The sequence below is a fragment of the Pygocentrus nattereri genome, chromosome 22, assembly GCF_015220715.1.
Source record: "Pygocentrus nattereri isolate fPygNat1 chromosome 22, fPygNat1.pri, whole genome shotgun sequence".
Classification (NCBI taxonomy): Eukaryota; Metazoa; Chordata; class Actinopteri; order Characiformes; family Serrasalmidae; genus Pygocentrus; species Pygocentrus nattereri.
In genome coordinates, this window is record NC_051232.1 from 30,108,686 (window position 1) to 30,129,292 (window position 20,607).

General features: G+C 40.3%; 1 protein-coding gene across 2 annotated transcripts; it reads right to left on the reverse strand.

The window, feature by feature from the left end:
- Positions 1-6,005: 6,005 nt before the first annotated feature.
- On the reverse strand, positions 6,006-18,686 carry LOC108429277 (NACHT, LRR and PYD domains-containing protein 12-like). Of its 2 annotated transcripts, none has more exons than XM_017700925.2 (12): positions 18,486-18,681; positions 17,988-18,088; positions 16,092-16,209; positions 14,409-14,570; positions 13,960-13,995; positions 11,782-13,603; positions 11,195-11,368; positions 10,152-10,325; positions 9,743-9,913; positions 8,734-8,907; positions 8,448-8,494; positions 6,006-8,187 (listed from the first exon to the last, which is right to left on the reverse strand). In XM_017700925.2, the coding sequence occupies exons 3-12, from the start codon at positions 16,198-16,200 to the stop codon at positions 7,646-7,648; spliced, it is 3,411 nt and encodes a 1,136-aa protein (XP_017556414.1). In that variant the 5' UTR covers positions 16,201-16,209; positions 17,988-18,088; positions 18,486-18,681; the 3' UTR covers positions 6,006-7,645. The 2 variants fall into 2 exon arrangements, with proteins under 2 accessions (XP_017556414.1, XP_017556415.1); XM_017700926.2 differs by having other exon boundaries at positions 8,099-8,187; positions 8,444-8,494; positions 18,486-18,686.
- Between the last annotated feature and the right edge of the window lie 1,921 nt (positions 18,687-20,607).

Consider the following 20,607-nt stretch of genomic DNA (forward strand, 5'->3'; position numbering starts at 1 on the left):
TCCAGCACTCTGATAAAAAGGTAATAAAACAAATTTTTGCTTGCTACAGGTTTTTTTTTTGCACATGCAGGTCCTGCCATCATATTATCTGCAATTTCCCTCTGGGATCAATAAAGGATTCTGATTCTGATTCTGATCTTGTGACCTATGGTAAAGTATGGCCTTCCACCAGCCAGTTTCATCCCTTTCAACATGACTGTCACTGTTATTTGCTTTTCTTTTGCACCAATTTATGTATGTCTGTCATTTTCCAAACATCTTAAAGCCTAATAGACACCATCACTGCTGCCCTGGCTTACTTGACTTCCTCATGCAAGCTGATCTAAAGAGCTCGAGTTTTGCCTTTTACCATCTTGGTAAGTATCTTCATCTGCTTTGTGCTATCCAAGTCAGCGTAGAACAGTAGAAGAGTAACTCTTCATACTAGGACGACTTCTCCATAACAAAGTTATGCTGGTGAGGTGGACAGTGGAGAGTTATATTGCTGTATTTAAGGTTAAGCAAATCAGGAATAGCAGAGATTAGGAATACCTCTGCGTGTTTTAACCTAATCTCTATTTGCCACATCTATACCAGTACTTTTTGACCTACCCAGTACCCAGCAGGCCTTCCCTGAAAATTTCATTATAACACAGCAATGAAATGGTTAATAACGTGCCTGTATTGATCATCACTCGTACTGCAATTCAGTATTTTTAGTGATTACAAAGTGTGAAATTACTACTGCCACTGCACTCTGGCGCTGCTTGTTTATTTAACCTGAGCTGCATCTGCCAGACAGTATAGTCTGCCTGAATGTGTTTGTGGAAGCCAGTAGAAGCACTTCTACTGTGGCCAGGCTTTAATGTGAGTTAATGGCAGATGCTAATACAAGCTGTTTTAATGGAGCAAAGATGAGAGCTTGTTGAACAACAGGCTTTTACAGCGTCATTTTGGGTCCCGCTCGGACACAAATGAGGCTATTGTGACTGCTTTTTGCATATGAAAATCATCTCAGTATTTATAGACGTTATGCCCATGACATAACAGTTGACGGGAGTCACTGCAGTCACACCCATTGAGTGGCATCTTTAGCATTCAGTGTGAATGCCATGTATAAAAATAACATCTACAATGTACAGATTCAGCAAAAACTCAGAGCTATGTTTTTACAGATTGCCAAAAGCTAAAGAAATGAGTGGATTGATCACATAAGGCTAAATTAAGCTTCCTATTTGTCAGCTTCTTGTTAAAATTTTCCCATTAAACCTTAAATAGTGCAACAGTTACATTCAGTTACAGGAATCCAGGTTTCCTTACAAGGGGGTACTCCACAAGGCAAGTTTAGGAGAAACCCTAACGACCACAATGACCACAAGAATTTATATTTTACTGTCGAGTCCAGCTGCCTGCCTCGGCCTGCCGTTTCCCCCAGTAAACACAGCCTTATTGCAGAATGTTTTGGTACTCAGTTCAACTGAGGGGGTGTATTATGGTGAGAAGTGACATCTATGAGACAGCAGGCTTTTACGAATGAACTTCCTTTCTTGCCTGGAAGCTCGCTTCTTGAAACAAACTGTCCAGACTGATTAATTAGATAAAGTGACCCTTATTAGTCCCACAACGGGGAAATTTCACCTCCGCATTTAACCCATCTGGGAAGTGAAACACCACATACACACTAGTGAGCGCGCACACACACACTAGGGGGCAGTGAGCAGTGAGCACACTTGCCCGGAGCGGTGGGCAGCCCAATCCGCAGTGCCCGGGGAGCAGTTGGGGGTTAGGTGTCTTGCTCAAGAACACCTCAGTCGTGTGCTCTCGGCACTGGGGATCGAACCGGCGACCTTCCAGTCACAAGGCTGGATCCCTAACCTCCAGCCCATGACTGCCCCAATGTATGATGTAATCTCAAACTAAAAATAGTCTGCTGTAGAAGATGTGGGAGAGTAGTTTCGAAACTACTAAGACAGGTCAAACTTATTGGCTAATGAATTATATGCATGTCACTGAGGTTGACTGAGAAATTGTAAATGTTAAACATATAGAAACAAACATGCTGTTGTGGTACAGTAACCGTTTGATCCATTTCTGTGGGAGATATAAAATAGAAAGATCAGACATAAAATCACGTAAGTCAAGCACCTCGATAATAATTACGATAATGGCAGTGGTGGTATTTGGTACTGCCTTTTAGCTATTTAATAATAGTAATATAATGGTATTATGTATAAAAAGTTCCATGCTTTGCTTTAATGTAGGCTGATGAGAACAAGTCTCTGGGTATGTTCATGTATCTCATTCTCCGCTTCCTACTGCTGCAGTTTCTTGTAAACTTAATTCTTTATAACAGGATTATTGCCTTCTGAAAGAAAGTTTTGTGCACAAGTTTCTATAAGGAGTTGTTTGGTTTTCATGTATGCAAAAGACCTCATACACTAGTCAGATAACTGTTTTGCATAATTTTACATTTGCCTTCTCAGATGAAATATGCTCTCTCAAATTTAATATAGGTGTTTTTATTAGGCTCTCTCCTCATACATTAACATTATGGTATAAAATATGATTTTTGGTATAGCCTTTATGATCTGTTAATTGTAATTCATGTTGTTTCAAATGCTGATGCTTAGTAGCACCCAACTCATGATAGACACAGTTTCAGCTCTAAAGGGGTTATTAACAAACATCAAATAAGCAAACATTACTCACCGCCCTCTAAAGGAGTTAACATCAAATAAACATTACTTATTACTGTCCTCTAAAAGACGTAAATAACATCAAAGAAACATTACCCAATGCCGCCCTCTAAAGGTATTAATAACAAACATCAAATAAACAAAAACTACTCATTACTGCCCTCTAAAGGAGTACCAACCATCAAATAAACATCATCACCTCCCTCTTAAGGTTTGTACAGACATCGAGTAAACAAACATTACTCACGCTCCCCTTTAGAGATGCTATTAACAAACACCAAATAAATAAACATTACTCATCACTGCTCTCTAAAGGCATTATTAACACACTCTTCTGGGTTGCAGGGGGTGCTGGAGCCTATCCTAGCTGTCATCAGGCGGAAGGCCGGATACACCCTGGACAGGTCGTCAGTCCATCGAGGGGCAGACGGACACATTCACTCACAACTAGGGGCAGTTTACCATGTCCAATTGGCCTGACTGGACTGTGGGGGGGAACCCAGAGGAAGGAAACCCGGAGGAAACCCACACAGACATGGGGAGAACATGCAAACTCCACACAGAGAGGACCCTGGTCGCCCGGCTGGGGAAGCGAACCCAGGCCCTACTTGCTGTGAGGCTACCCACCACGCCACCGTGCCGCCATGCATTATTAACAAACAAATGTTTTCTGCTGTGCCTTTGATGTTAACACATGTCAAAAAGTCAAACAAGCAATCTAACAGCAAGGAGGGCCTGGGTTCGATTCCCCAGCCGGGTGACTGGGGTCCTCTCTGTGTGGAGTTTGCATGTTCTCCCCATGTCTGTGTGGGTTTCCTCCAGGTTCTCCGGTTTCCTCCCACAGTCCAAAGACATGCAGTCAGGCTGATTGGTGCTACATTTCCCCTGGGTGTGAGTGACTGTCTGTGTCTGTCTGCCCTGCGATGGACTGGCGACCTGTCCAGGGTGTAACCTGCCTTCTGCCCGATGACCGCTGGGATAGGCTCCAGCAGCCCCACGCGACCCTGACAGAGAAGCGGCTTAGAAAATGGATGGATGGATGGAAAAATCAAACATCTAGTCACACAAATAAGTTAATGCTGGAGCTCATCGCCACGCTCTAAAGGGGTTCTTTTTTTTACATTGTGTGTGTAAACGGGATGACTATGGTGTGTTTAAACAATACAGTGCTGATTTGTTGAATGTTTGCTGAAATTTTGATAATCAGTGATTATTTAGCAGCATAATGGCTGGTGGAAAAGAGTGGAAGGGACTATCAGAGATGGAGTTTGTGTTCTGCTGAAATTGACCTGTTTTAAATTTATTTCAAAGCCAAACTTGGTTAGAGTGCTGATTTACATATTCGTATCATATGCAGCCAAAAGTCAATGACCCTTTTATAAGCCTCATGATGTGACTAGTGTTCTGCATCACTACCGCAAAGGAGACCAACATGAGTTGATTACTGTCTTTATGTTTAACATTTTTTTAAAGAGCTCCCACAGCAGTCTTTGGTTCTACAGTCTTGATTATACTTGTTTGCTCTCCTCTAGGGTGAGCTGTTCTACTCTCCTTCAAGCCTAAGGTGTCTTCTAACATCTGACCTTGCACAACCCAATAAGAAAAACGGATGCAAGGAGAAAGAGAGGCAGAAAATTTGGGTTCAGTTGGCTCGACATTAAGCTTCGGGATCTAGGTCTGAACAGTTCTCTGCGCAGCTGGATCTTGAACTTCCTGACGGGCTGACGGCAGGCGGCGACATCGGGCGACATCACCCTCTCCTCGCGGACCCTTAACACTGGTCCTCGGGGCTGTGTGCTCGGCCCTCTCGTATTCCCTGTTCTGTGTTTAGAAAATGAATTCTTTCATCTTCAAAATGTTTAAGCACTTATAAGCTTTGAACGCCCTCTAGCTTTGGAGAAACCCTGAAGACGTTACAGGGTGTAACTCTCCCCTCTACAAGGTCTCTGCTGCCCTGGGCTGCTTGGAGAACGACCTGCCATCCATAACTGGTAACGAGTGGCCCCTGCCGTCCCTCTCAAAGCAACCGCGGACGAAGAGCTCCTGAGGGGAAAGCAGTAGCGCCAGAGGGTGATTTTAATCAGAAAAACACTCGTTTAATCACTAGACAGTCTTGACTGACTGTGCTGACCAGTCGACATCCAGGAGAAGCAGTTGGACGGCTGCAGTAAGACCACACACCCAGTGAAGCTTTAAAGGACTAACTTTAATCACTGAAGCAGGTGTAACCCACCCAAGAGAAGGAGAAGAAAAAAAATATATAGCAGATTTATTTTTATATATATATATATATATATATATATATATATATATATATATATATATATATATATATATATATAAATATAAATGTTTTTTTCATTCGTTTTTTTATTATGTTAAATTCTTAATGAAGAAATGGTCTGTCAACTTTACTGAAAAAGGGCTAAGATAAGAGATCTGTTGCAACACACATGGTTACAGTGAGCCTGGTTGTGAAGGCAGCACGTTCATTCCTTCAGACTCACTTATTCTTTCGTTTTGTAATAGGTGAAGGTGCGTGTTATGGGACTGCCCTCCTGGGCTTATGGTGCTGGCAGGTGCTGATGGCATATGGCTGGACTGCTACGGATTGCTTGTTCAGAAGGATTCAAGTAAGAAGGGACATCATCTGCATTCTGTGATTTTGTTTTTTTTTTTTGAAGGCCTTCAGAAATTTTTTTTCCCCTATACAAGGCAGATCACGAGACTAAAGGACAGCACCACTGTGCTATACACACACACACACACACACACACACACACACACAGAACATTGAGTAATAATCAGTTGAGCTTTAAGGTGTACATTCAGAGTTTTATGGTTGAATGAATTTGGTCAGTGATTGTGTACTGATTGATGTATTTTTGCAACACGTTGTTAAGATGGAAAAAAAAGAGAAGGTTATTCAATGTGCTACTAAAAGAAAAGGAAAAAAAAGAGTAAAACTCCTGTTACTGTATGCACTGGCCTGCTTTTTGTTCGGACAGTAAGGTAGTATACTGCAACCTGACCCACAAAGTTCTCTGATTTTCTTCTTTTGTTATGTACGGGGGAGAAAAAGGAGATTTGAAAGGTTTTCCTAGTGTACCAGGTTACAAACACACCCAGGAAAAGTCACTGTTTGGGATGTTTATTGTTAGACTTTTTAAAGGCTGGGAGGTTTATTGTTAGACTTTTTAAAGGCTTTTTAAAGACACAGTGCTGCATGTACTGGGGCTGGTAGAACTAAAGAAAAGTGCTTTTGGTCCAGAAAGACTCTCATTTATTTCATGCTGAAACCAGAAGAAAAGGTAGACGGCACTGAAATCATCAGTTTTCTCTTTTTTACTTTAGTTACAAATACAAATCAGTAGATGTTCAGTCCACACAACAAATGGCTGGAGTTGTTTGAGATGTTTACACAACAAAAAAAAGAGAGAAAATATTAGACATGTAAAAATACATTTTATGCATTTAATTTAGTTTTTAAAAAATTCTATGTACAATTTTAATGCACAGTTACTGTTTACTAGCTGTATTTAATATATAGGAAATAAAAAAGAAACATGTGGCCTGTTCGAAAGTGATGGCACATTTAGTTTTTTACATTTAAATCCGGATGGAAAAAAAAACTGTATAAAATTGCCATATTTTAGTTTGTTCTGTTTAGAGGATGTGTTGACATTTTATACTTTTACATACAAACTTTTGCACATGATTACACATCAAGACAACTTGTGGTGCCCTGACTTTATAGACATGGTCAACTGACTTCACAGCACATCAGCTGCACTGTCATTGCATTCTTTATTGTACTTTCCCACTGTTTCAGATGACAGAGTTGGGCCCTGTGTGTGTTACAGGCTAAGCTGGGAGCACCTTTTTGCACACCAACACGCAGCAGTGTGTCAGAGATCAGTCTCAAACTTGGCAGGCTGGGGGTCACATGCTGTGCAGCCCCCACACTAATACAATTAAATTGGCCACTAAGTAAATGTAAGTACAGGATCACCGAACTAGGCAAATAGAGAACAATCACTGTACCCATGGCGACAGCATGCGCCCACTGTCCTGGCCTTTGGCCTGTCACTGTGTCGTGATGTGAAGGAGAGGCTTTAATGGTGAGAATGAACTTCACCATTAATACTCCAATTGATGGCAGACAGACAATAAACGCTTCAACAATAACAGTCCAGGCAAAAACAAAGAGGTAAACAGAGATAGAAAGAGTGACTGAACATGAACAGAACAGAAAAGGTCTGCAGTGTAGACTGGATGTCTCAGATATAATACGCTCTCTAGCGCCACAAGCTGGTGCAGATAGAGGTCAGTCACACCACAGAGAATAAAGGTGCAGTAACAGTGTCTTGAAGTAAAACTGGGAGGTGTTACAACCTTCCCTGCTCAGTATTTCCATATAAGATATATTAAGAAATCTCTGACTGTATCTGAACTAAAACAGATAAGACAAGTGATAATGAAATGAATGTGGGTGGTGTGGAAGATAGTAGTTATATGGAAGCACAGTCTTATACTAAAAAGGACAAAATCTCCATAGAATGATGCTCATTAACTGTTATAAACTCTTCTCTACTGCGATATGAAGAATTTGACAAACAGCATAATTCCAGGGAATAAATCCTGGCTTATTACATGCCAAGGCTTATTATTCAGTAACTAAAGGGACTTCACTGACTAAGTAAGGTGTAGGAACAAGATTCTAATGTGTGGCTATGACATAGTAAGGCCTGGGAATGATATCCTAAAGTCTTGGCCACGGTTTAATAATCTCAGTCCCGTGACTAAGTTGTGACCACGCATTAGGATCTCATTCTCATGTGTTAATAAGGTGTGGCCACACATTATTTTAATTTAAATGGGATGTTGCCAGCAGTTACCAGTAATATTACTTGCCTATAGTGGGCACATCAGTCAAATATTTAGTTGCCAAATATTAGTTTTCTTGTTTCTTAGCACAAAGATATTACTGAGCCAGCATTCCCAAAACAAAACCCTACATATAGGGGTTCAGTGAATGTAGAGTAGAAAGTGTGTATGTGGGTCAGTGCATGTGTGTCCGAGGAGACGCTGTAGAAGGACAGAATGCCAGCTGGCCAGTCCAGATATACTCCTACTCTGTTTGAATAAAAGGAAAGGGCAGGAATCTCAGTTCTATTGTTATTATGAAATGCACAGTAAGTGGACCCACTACCAAAACATACCAACTGCCAAGACATTCTATTGTTTCCAAAAGTACTGTCATCACCCCTTCCATTTCTTTCAATTCCTTTATATGTCAGTGCTACGCCTGCCAAGTCTTCGCTAAACTGAACCTCCCAATAACAGCGATCAGACAGGCTTTCTCTACACAACACGTAAATACACTGATCGAATCTTTCTGGATTTGGCTCATAACCCTGTAGTTCTAACACACGAGTTGCCGTTTGGTTTCTTTCTGATAGACGAAGATTTCGGTGAGCTGTATTTGGGTCTAGAGTGATCTCACAGGTATCTGCAAAGAGAAAGGATATGACAATAGAGGTGAACACAACAGCACATTTGTTCAAGTTTATGGGCATCGTCAGTTCCAACATACGGTGCTCTCAGTAATGTCTGGGACAAAAGTATATGTTTTTTTGCCTCTGTACTCTGCAGTTTTTAATTTGTGCTCAAAACGTTTACACATGGACAAAGTGCACATTCACACATTTTAATAAAGCACATGTTTATACATTTTGGTATAGACGTGTAGAAATGAGATAGAATACCTACATTTTCTTGGTCCTGATTTGATCCTACACTCTCCTCCTGAATCTATACTATTGGAAAAAAAATAGATACATCTATTAACCATGTATTTTTTTACCTGGGATTTTCTTCATATCTTGTAGTAGATGATAGAATATTGCATAATGTTAGTCCTTATAATAATACATCACGAATGTATGACAATTTGTGAGTATTAGTGCAAATGCACTAATTATAGACATAATGAACATTGTTAAGTGGACTAAATGTGTAGGATTTAAGTTTAATACCTACACATTCTGAAACTTACTTTAGTATCTGCAGTCTACACTGTGGACCTTCCAGTTTGCCAGTGAGCAGTTTTGTTCCCAAGTGTCCTGGGTGGTTATAGCTCAGATCCAACTCTCTCAGGAAGGCGGGGTTTGAAATAAGAGCTGAAGCCAGATGTGAACAGCCTTTCTCTGTGACTAAACACCCAGACAACCTTTAAAAACCAAAGACGATAGAGCATGATTAACATTCCCGAGTATCACCAGCTTTGCAAATTCTACGTTATATGGGTGATTTAAGTGTGAATCTCTCTGGTCTGAATTCAGCATTGTAGACAAGTTAAGTGATACTTTTTTAATCCCACAAACGGGGAAATTCCACCTCCGCATTTAACCCTTCCGTGAAGTGAAACACCACGTACACACTAGTGAATACACACACACTAGGGGGCAGTGAGCACACTTGCCCGGAGCGGTGGGCAGCCCTATCCATGGCACCCGGGAAGCAATTGGGGGTTAGGTGTCTTGCTCAAGAACACCTCAGTCATGGACTGTCAGCACTGGGGATCGAACCGGCAACCTTCCGGTCACAGAGCTAGTTCCCTAACCTCCAGCCCACGACTGCCCGTGGAAAAAGCTTTAGGGAATAAAAATATTTTATTATCTTAAATAATACAAGGTAAAAAGAGTGTATGAGATATAATTTCTGTCACTGTGATCAAATTAGTAAACAAAAATGGGGGTAGATTTTGTGTCACATTGAGGTTTGCAGATGTTCATGTAATAACTCAGATGGTGGATAATTAGTGCAGTGGCTTTAATGAACACAAACTGATAAAGTCAGTGTTAGGCAGGTAGATATGCACACACACACACACACACACACACACACACACACACACACTATAAGACTTCTAGCCACAGGTGATAAAATCTTCCCAATGATCAGGCAAATGCTTAGACAGTTGTACCATTCAGTATTCATACCTACTTTGTATCCAAAGGAAAATATTATTTTTTGAGATTTTAGTATATTATTCTATTACTGACCTCAGTACTTCCAGTTTACAGTTTGGATTCTCCAGTCCAGCAGAGAGGAATTTCACTCCTGAATCCTGCACGTCATTGTTACTCAGATCCAGCTCTGTCAGTGGTGAACTGGAGCTGAATACTGAAGTCAGTGTCTTACAACTGTCTGCAGACAGTTTACACCAGCCCAATCTGTGTGGCAACATTACAGTAAAAGATAAATCTCATTACTTCATTGCTCTTATTGAGCCATTTAGGTATAAGGATTCTTGTATGTATTATTATTATTATTATTATTATGTTGTCATTCTCCACAATTAAATCAAACGTTCAAGCATTTTTCATGATGCTAAAATATTGCACTGTTTTACAAAATAGTTTTGTTTTCCAAATACTAAAACACTTTATTTGTGTTCAAACCAAACATCACCTTAATTTCTCAAGTTTACTGTCAGAGGTTTTGAGCCCATCTGATAGCAGCTTCACTCCTGAGTCCTGCAGGTCATTATAGCTCAGGTCCAGTTCTCTCAGGGGTGACGAGGCAGAGTTTACAGCCAATGCAATAACTTCACACTGTTCTTTGCTGAAATGGCAACTCGCCAAGCTTTAAAAATAATAGAATCGAAAAGTCATGTTAGTTCATTTAAGAAACTAAATCACATGATACAAATGGGTGGCAAATTGAAGGAAAGACCTGCAAAAATGAGAGGGGAAATCAAATTTGTGCACATCCTAGGATGTTAAGCACTTAAACAACAATGTAAACATGCTGCAGGCCCAGCTAGCTTCAATTTCAAATCAAAATGGCAAGGGAAAAAGATCTAGGTCACTTTAAGTGTTTATAATTTGGGCATGAGCAGGCAGGAGCATTTAGATCTGTGGGAAATCAGTAGATAGGTTTAGAAGTGTGGTCAAAAGTGCAAATTCATTGACAGCGATACTTGTGCACTAGTGAGATATAGAAGGAAAAACAGAAGAGCAGCTGTTCATCAGGTGACTGAGAATGTCAGTGCAGCACAAAATCAGACTGTCAGCAAGAACACACCATCCACAACTGTAGACACTGTAGTAGAGCTACACTGCATAAGACCCTCATTACAAGACAAATGCACACTTGAGAGTTCAGTGGTGCATAAAACACAGGCACTGCTCCACAGAGAAATAAGTCAGATACTGTACAGTGACATGACCAAGTGACTCTGTTATGCGGGTGAAGGGCAGACACTAGATGTCAACTCAATAGAGATTTACCACCATCATCAAAACCTTTTAGAGGAATGCTGTTCCATTCACCTGCTTTGTTTGTTTTGTATACCAGGACAACAGCACTTTCAAGCAAACCTACTACAATACACAGTAGATATGATTCAAATGTGCAATGACAGATTGAGACAAATTTTAAGTAAATGTCCTTGTGGAGACACATTTATAGATATTCGTTCTGAATAAAAATCTTTCAGTATATATGCTAACCTCAGTTTCTCCAGCTTACACTGTGGGCTCATTAATCCTTCGGACAGCAGCTTTGCTCCTGCATCCATCTGTGAGTTGTTACTGAGGTCCAGCTCTCGGAGAGGGGAGTTTGGTAACTGCAGGGCTGACGCCACAGTCTCACAGCACTGTTCAGTGAGTCCACAGCTATTAAACCTGATAAGTTACAGAATTGCATTTAAGCATATCATCATAAAAGTAAAGCTCTTTCATGCACGGACAGAGTATGTGATGTCACAGTATTTTTGCATATTCACTACACTTGCAGCCAAAAAGATATCATAATAGTAGTCTTCAGTCATAGACAAGAACCATTTCATCATGCAAAGAACCATTTATGCCTGTGTTTTTAGTTGTCATGGTGAATTGAAATGATTAAAGAATCATTTTAAGGGTAGAGAGAATCTTTGCTTAAATGTCTTTGGCCATTTTCCCAGAACGAGAATTAAGCATAGTTCCATTCAATGTTAAATTTAGAATGCTGTGTAGTCCAGGAATAGGCTTAATCCCTGTCTGTAAAACGGACTGTTATAATTTTTAAATTCCTGAGTTTATGTTTAATCACTCACAGAGCTTTTCTGCAGCATCTCACTGCTGGGACCAGCCTCCTGCAGCCTGCATTTGATGTATTGTACATCTTTGGGTTGAACTCATCCAGTATCTCCTCTGACATTTGAAGTATGTAGACCAAAGCTGAGCAGACTGAAAGTGAGAGTTCTGTTTCTGGAGTCTCCTCTGAACTAAGGTATGTTTGGATTTGTTTGAATAAGGTGCGGTCCTTTAGTTCAAGCAAGCAGAACAGGAGGTTGATGGATGCCTCAGCCGAAATATCTTTCCTTTGTATTTTTGTAATGTATCTAATCGATTTCTCGACAGTCTCTTTGCTATCCTCTGTTTGTGCTAGCAAGCCTTTGAGGAGTTTCTGATTGGAGTCTAGTGTGATGCCCAGCAGAAAGCGCAGGAAAAGATGCAGATATCCTCTCTGACTCCGCCAAGATTTGTCAACTGCCTTGACCAGTAGGTAATATAAGGACAAAGTTTTTGGAGAATCTACAATGAAAGTAAAGCCTTCTGGAAGTGGACCCTCAAGCAGAAACTGCAGCTCGTCCCTGTCCTTGTTCAGGTAGCAGTAGAACACATGGAGTGAGGCAAGGAACTCTTGAATGCTCAGATGTACAAAGCAGTAGACCTTCTTCTCATGAAGTACAGATTCCTGCTTGAAGATCTCTGTGCACATCCCGGTGTACTCAGAGTCTCCCCTGACATCAATACCACACTCCCTCAGATCATCTTCGTAGAACATTATGTTCTCCCTTTTCAGTTGCTCAAACGCCAGTTTTGCCAGTTTGAAGATTATTCCTCTGTTTGATTCCAGGAGCTTTTTCAAGTCTCGCTCAACTTTCTGATCATACTTTTGGTTCTTCATGTTCATCTGTATGAGCAGGAAGTGAATGTACATTTCAGTCAGCGTGGTGGGAATATTTTCTCCGTGGTTTTCCACCAGCATTGCCTGAAGCACAGTGGCAGTGATCCAACAGAAGACAGGAATGTGGCACATAATGTACAGGCTCCGAGAGGTCTTAATATGGGAGATGATTTTAAGGGCTTCAGTCTCATCTGCTATTCTCTTTTTGAAGTATTCCTCTTTCTGTTTATCAGTGAACCCTCGCACCTCTGTGAATAAGCTCACATACTGTGAAGGGATTTTATTGGCGGCTGCTGGCCGGGAGGTGATCCAGATTACAGAAGACGGAAGTAAGTTTCCCTTAATGAGATTCGTGATCAGTGCATCCACAGTTGCTTTCTTTTTTATGCTTCTTACATTTCTGCTGTCAAAATCCAGCGGAAGTCGACTTTCATCAAGCCCATCAAAAACAAACCCAAGCTTGCAGGCCTCATACATTTTTGTTGCATTTAGTTCTTCCAGTTCAGGGTGGAATTCTTGGAGTAGCTCATGAAGACTGTACTCTCCAGGTTTAATTAAATTAATCTCTCGAAATGGAAGCAAAAATATGCAGTCTATATCCTGGTTTGCTTCTCCTTCTACCCAATCAAGAATGAATTTATGTACAGAGACTGTTTTTCCAATGCCAGCGATGCCTTTGGTCAGCACAACCTTGTTCTCTTCATTTTTCCATGGTAAACTGAAGATGTCGTTACAGTTGATTGGAGTGTCCTGACATTTTTGCATCCTGAAAGCTTTGTCAATTCTCAAAATCTCGTGTTCATGGTTGACTTCTTTGAGTTCCCCTTCTGTGATGAAGAGCTCTGTGTACACCTTTTTCAGACGTGTCTTATTTTTTACACCAATTTTACCCTCAAAAATATACTCTATTTTCTTCCTTAGGTTGGCTTTGTGAGTCTCCAGAATTTGTTTGAGTACACTTGCTTCTGTTTGATTGGAGAGAGAATTCAAGCAGACAAGCATTACCTTTGTTGTATATGCACTGCTACTCAGTCAATTAACATTTTATTATAAAATAAAATGCCCAGACAGTGCATGTCATTTTTATGTCACTATGCCTCGTACATCAAATGTGATCATAATCTTTTTAGGTTATTTAACATCAAATTTGAAGATTAGCATTAATATATTATAATATACTCAGAAGTCAATTTCTAGGAGTCAGAGAATTTAAGAGCTTAAGACTGTTAAAGTGCAATGTTACTGTTTTTTGATTTACATTAGACCGATTTGTTGTTTGTTTGCTTGCTTGTTTAAAGCGCTAAACCAGTCTCATATTTACCTGAACATTTCTCTGATTTACTTGCTTCTGTTAAATCTGTAAACCAAAATAATGTATGTTATTTGACTAATCATCTAAATTTTTAACAACATAATCAATAGATGATTCAATTTTATGTTTTTTTTTTATGTCCAGATGGTGAATTTAGTATGATAAGGAAAACTCCCATGGAGCTTGTTCTGATTAGTCTGAGGTGATGAAATTTTGTACACATATACCAAAATTACCCAATTACATTTTTTGATTACACATAATTGCCATAATGTACAATTAAAATAGATTTCTCTCTCTTTTAAAAAAAAAATCAGTAGTCCCATGTGACCAAATAATTTAATAGAGTAAGTTAATGATAAATACTTGCTTTTTAGCCACATGGATTGAAAAATCATACAGAAAAAATCATATTTAAAGTTTCAGATATAGGCGTTAATGGGTTAATCATAGCATACCAGTGTCAGCAGCATTCGTGCTGAAGTTAAAAACAGATGGGCCATAGAAGTTGTTGCTGTTGAGTGTAGGAGCGGTTACACTGGAGCCATGATCTGCATTCAAAACAACAGAGCATCCAGCAGAAGGAGTGGCAGGTGATCTCTGATCCAGCACTCGCTGCACTGAAAGGGAACCATTCCTAAGCAGTGCTGTTAGACAATGAGATCGAGCTGTAGGCAAATTAGAAGCTTAGTAGTTTCTACAGGTTTCTACAGTTTTACCATGATTAACCTGCAAGCTCAGTTTTATAAAATGAAACAGTTCATTTGCAACAGTCATACAATGTGATGTTTCATTTCACTGTTTGCCGAAGCACAAATGAGCAGAGCATGCAACCTTGATTTTACTTTGCCTGATAATCAAAGCAGCCAACAAATAATAACACGCTGGTTTCACTGTTCTGCTGAGAGTGGTTTACCACCCAAGTAATATCTAGTCAATAGTGGTCCAACGGTGGTCCCTTTCCATTGTTGTACAGGGCAATGGCCAATAAAAGTAGATGCAAGGAAGGTGTCAGCACTATCAAATCATTTCCATTTCACAAGTGCAGTTGCTCTATCATGAGCTTCCTCTGTATTAATCGCTCAAGTTTATCTTGATAGCCCACCCTTACCTGTCAAAAACTAGGTGGCGTGCTGTCTTCCCCACTTGCACTATTCTTCTTTTATCTTCACTTTTCTGAAAGACTGAGTTTTTTTTATATATTTAAAATTACATTTTCAATCTTGTCACTGAACGTTACCAGATAGGGTTGGACGATGTCTTCAGCAGACATTAGACTATGGCTTCATAACCACTTATAATAAAGTAAGAAAGACCAGGGGTTAGGGTTAAAATCTCTGTCTATTAAATTATTAAATGCAAACATGATAAACTGTCAGGTCCTAACAGACTCACATTAATTTCTTTATATGTTATATTCTCTTTAGAACTGGCTGCATTTTGCCCTCACTAGCAGGCTGGACAGCAGAAATACTCCAAAAATAAAAAGCAGACTTCAAGTTTAAGCCTTTAAATAAAGTGTTTCTGAAAAACAGACACTAGCAAAGCAAGGGATGTTACTTACACACTTGTTACAAGCTAAAAATATCTGTATTTAAACTACAGCTGGCATAAAAATCCCAAATAGCACAGCTTGATGCCTATATAGGTAGCTAGCACAGTAAAAGGAGCATTTCTATGAAACACTGGTTTAAAAAACTGTTTTCTATATTAGACATTGCTGCAAAGAGGAAATACACTATGGCTCTATGCCTGTACCTGACACTTAGAGTAACCACAGTTGAAAAGTTGAAATGAAATGACTTTATTAGCGTGAATAATACAGATTAAACTTTAGGCTGTAAATAGGATTCTCTGACTAAAGCGTCCTACCGCCAGTAGGGATTGGGGGGGGTTGCAACACAACGATGGCTCAACATCATGATGTCCATCAGCCATCGATGAAGAACGATGCCTTTGTCTATTGGCCCAAACTTGTGAACGGATTAAACCACTTAATGTTCACACTGAAGAAGCAATGCAAGATGCGATGTTGAAAACTAATCTTTAATTAGCACTTAATGAATGAAGAATCTTTCAGTTAGCCTTGGACCTTGGAACTGTCCTAATCTCCGCCCCTTGCAGTGTCCTGGAAGGCTCACCTGCATTGTGTTGAGTGCTTGAAGGCTGATTTAGGCCTCTCCTTCTCCAGATCCAGGTGGAAAGAGCAATCAGCAGAGCAGCCAGCAGCAGCTCCATCACAAACTCCATGTTCAGTCACTGGGGAAAGAGATGATGCTAACGGAGGTGACGAGTGACCTTACGAATTTTACTAACAGGCAAAGGTGCGTCTAAGGTGCTGTAATTACTTCAGCTTGTTCCAGTGCTCAGCTTAAGGGAATGTAGTTGTTTGAAATGGTGCTAATCCGTTGTTCTGTGCTCGTGTTGGTCATTGTGTGTGAGATGGTGGTTTATAGGTGGTGTTTGGATGCGTTGGCTTGTTTGGCTTTCCCTCAGAACAATATTTACATTTACATTTGACTGACGCTCTTATCCAGAGCGACTTACAGTTTGATCATTTTACACAGGTAGGCGAAGGTGGTGTTATGAGTCTTGCCCAAGGACTCTTATTGGTATAGTGTAGGGTGCTGACCCAGGTGGGGATTGAACCCCAGTTTACAGCGTAGAAGGCAGAGGTGTTACCCACTACACTAACCAACCGCTATTTAAGCATGTGCGCTCATAGTTTATGAGAGATTCCACCAATAGAGCACATTTTATGAAATGTACAAATTCAATTGTGAGATCTCTTTTTTGTGTGTCATTTTAAAAGCCAGTGATTTGCTTAGAGGTTGGTGAAATAGCAAAAATCTAATGTTCACACTGTGCAATGTCGTGGTTTCTAGTTTTTTCTTCAGACATCTGATCAGTTGGAACTGAGAAAAAGAACCAGTAGAGCTACATGTTAAAAGAGACTAACAAAAACTGAATACAATGATTTTTATTCAGTGTCTGGCACTAAATCCAGTTAAACAGGACTAATTTTGGTCTCTTTATAATGAAGCAGGTAGATGGTCAGTGTCTGCAAGTGCTGATGATATACACAATATATTGTACACAATGTATTGTAGTCATTACATGTTGTTATCACAATAAACAACATATATATATATATATATATATATATATATATATATATATATATATATTCTTTTTTTTTTTAAATAATAGAAAATCGGCTGCCCTTTTCATTGTGTGAAAAATGTATGATGAACGGACCAATAGAAATGGCTTAAAATGACATCTTTCATAACGTCCATCAAAATAAAGAGCATTTCTACTCTCTCGTGTCACGTTCACATTTTGGAGGTACTTGTTTGCTTTGGAAAGTGCCAAACTGTTAATATTCCTTACGTGGTGTTGATGTGCTTGTTACTGAGTGGTCTGCTGGACCCACCACATTATTGTTTTTTGGTTTTTCTATCAATACAGCTATAACCATTTATGTAACAATACCAGATGTGTAAAATATCACAAGTGTCCAGGGTAGGGTTCTACTTTAGCAGCTGTAGCCAGTCAGCAGCCAGTCCATGTTGTCCACCCTCACATACAAACACACACACACACACACACATTAACAGCAGGCATTGTAGGAGGAGAAGAGAGTGAAGGACACAGCACCTCCACACTTTAACTCCCAACACCACATGTGTTACATGAATGTGTCAGGGGTGGACAGTGTGAAGGCACTGAAATGGGTTATTTTATATGTTCTGCACAGAAATTAGCTTTTTTTTTTTCTTTTGGCAAACATTGAAAATGGGTCCCGCAGACCTGAACACCACACAAAGAGTATCTTAGTGTGTGTGTGTGTGTATATATGTATATGTATACATATATATATATATATATATATATATATATATATATGTGTGTGTGTGTGTGTGTGTGTGTGTGTGTGTGTGTGTATATTTATGTGTCAGTGTACATATTTATATAATGAAACTGTATACATTATGTACTTAAACTGTGTCTCACTGTGTGTGCAAAACGCTTACCTAAGCCTGTTTCCCTTGTGAGGAAATCAATGCTGTTAAATCACATAACTTCCTGTTAATCATGTGACATCTGCTTGTCATGTGCGGAGGCTGTCCCCTTCCTTTAGAAACATAAAGGGCTTTTCGTAAGATAATTGTAACATTGTTAATTCAATCATTGGCATCGTTTGGCCAAGGTAAAACATAATAAAACAATGTCTCAGGCCCCAAAGAGCGTATTCACGACCATTTCACGTAGTATATTTATGAAGGTTTAGCAATAAACAATAAACAATAGACATCAGACGTCTGGTTCCTATCACCACCATTGTGAATCATTGTGACTTAGGAACTTTCTCTAGAACGGAGCATCTCACACCAAACCCCGAATGACTTTGTTTACATCTAATTGATTTTGAATTATACAGACATTGTGAAAAGTTGGTGGCGTTCCCCTTTAATGTAGTGTAAGTTTATAACGTTTTAATGTTTCTTGTCGTGTGTGCGCGCGGTACTCACTGTGTAGGGCTGCTGGGGCGTCGTGTACTTCAGCAGTAGACGGTAGAGACGTTCACTGACACCGTTCACTGGTCTTTATTGGTACCAGCTGTAAGTGAGGCCCTCGAGCGGCGGCGGAGCTGCTTTCGATTTAAAGCCGCTGCGTCAAACCGAAAGTGGGGCAAAAGGCAAGAAATCCGCACCTGCTGCTCAGCTCATCGCCTTCTGCTGCGGACTGACAGACGCAGGGCGGCGCAGACGCTACACGTGTTTATTACCGCTGTGACTTCACTCAGTAAGAACCTGCGCAGAGCAGGCTGAAGGCAGAAGGCGGTTCAAGCTGTTCTTCGGTGTGTAAAGTGGTTCGGGAGCATCGAGAACGCGCTCCATGATGAGTAACACACCGTAACCGTCTTTATTTTACGGTAATTCATTTGTAAATGATCTGTTTTCAGATACAACGCATTCTGGCAGTTTACTATAACTTCATTAAAACTTCATTCTCAGTGCTCTACAGCTTTCTTAGTCATCAAGGGATTTATATGTATATATATATATATATATATATATATTGCTCCGGTTTTACCCTCTGTGTGGGGGCGGGGAAAAGAAAAGAGAGAAGCGCGAAAAAAAATGAGGAACGTAAAATGCGAGACGCAAAGAAAAGCAGTGTGACGCGCAAACAAAAGAAAGAAACGCAAAAGAGGGAAAGTATTGCAGAAACAAAAGAGGAACGTAAAATGCAAAATGCTAATCTTATATTTGCGATATATATTTTTTTCTCGTCACCATTAAAGACCCTAATTTGACTCCATACAAAATGACTTGGAAAGACGTCTGGTTCCATTGACTTACATTAAAAGTAAAGAAGGTTTTTTCCTTCTCCTGTAAAGTTACCATTTTGGAGATACGAGGTTTTCTGTAGACAACAGCGATGTGTGTGTGTGTGTGTATATATATATATATATATATATATATATATATATATATATGTATATGTACAGGGGAATAAGTAAAAGAATTTTTTTTGATGTGGATAGGTAAAATTTACTTACTTGTTATTAAAATGATGTATATTTCTATACATACATGTATATTTACTATAATACTAAAATGATGTATATGACTAAGAAAGCTGTAGAACACTAAGAATGAAGTTTTAATGAACTTGCCTGGCCTCGTGGTGTAGACACATCATCATCTCCATCTGATCATTGAGAAGACGAAGGAGATCGTTGTGGGCTTCAGGAGAACGTGCACCCAGCATGCTCCTCTGACCATCAAGGATGCTGCTGTGGAGAGGGTGAACAGCACCAAGTTCCTGGGCGTGCACGTCACAGAAGACCTCTCCTGGGCCAACAACACAGCATAACTGACCACAAGGGCTCATCAGCGCCTCTACTTCCTCCGCAAACTGAGAAGAGCCAGAGGCCCTGTCTCCATCATGTGCACCTTCCACAGAGGTACCATCGAGAGCATCTTGACCAGCTGCATCACCATGTGGTACGGTGCCTGCAGCGTGTCCTGCCACAAGGCACTCCAGCGCATCGTGAGAGCAGCTAAGAGGATCGTTGGCACCTCCCTCCCCTTCCTTCCAAGACATATCCAGCTGCCGTCTCACCCGGAAAGCCCTTTGCATGGCAGGTGATCACACTCACCCACTACACTGCTTCTTCAGCCTCCTGCCATCGGGGAGTTAGACTGCGGAGTCTCTGGGCCAGGACCAGCAGACTGGGAGACGGCTTCATCCACCAGGCTGTCAGGATGCTCAACTCTCTCCCAGCCTTGCTTGCTTGTTTTTTAGTGTCTATTTAAATTTACACTTTTCCTGTTTACCGTCTGTTTAATGTTACTGTTACACCACAGGGTCTGAGAGTAACGTAATTTCAGTTCACTGACGGAGAAGCGGCTTAGGAAATGGATGGATGGATGGAGGGATGGATGGATGGATGGATGGATATATTGTAGTATTGTCAATAAAAGCTGACTTGACTTGATATTATGGTTTTATTTGTGCTCTCCACTAGATGGCGCCAAAATCAGCATTTTATTAATTCTGCTAGGAGAAGTTAGTACACTGTTCTATGTCAATGGATCCCAACCCCGGCCTAGTTACTCAGTGTCAAAGACAGCTCGTTGGATT

What these genes read in the sequence shown, in the direction of transcription:
- LOC108429277 (XM_017700925.2), bottom strand. Translation starts at nt 16,200, where the DNA reads ATGGAGTTTGTGATGGAGCTGCTGCTGGCTGCTCTGCTGATTGCTCTT. An exon ending in CACGAATGCTGCTGACACTG is followed by an intron (nt 13,996 to 14,408) that starts GTATGCTATGAT and finishes TTTGGTTTACAG; the next exon opens with ATTTAACAGAAGCAAGTAAA. An exon ending in CAAATCAGGACCAAGAAAAT is followed by an intron (nt 8,188 to 8,447) that starts GTAGGTATTCTA and finishes TTCTCTTTGCAG; the next exon opens with ATACCTGTGAGATCACTCTA.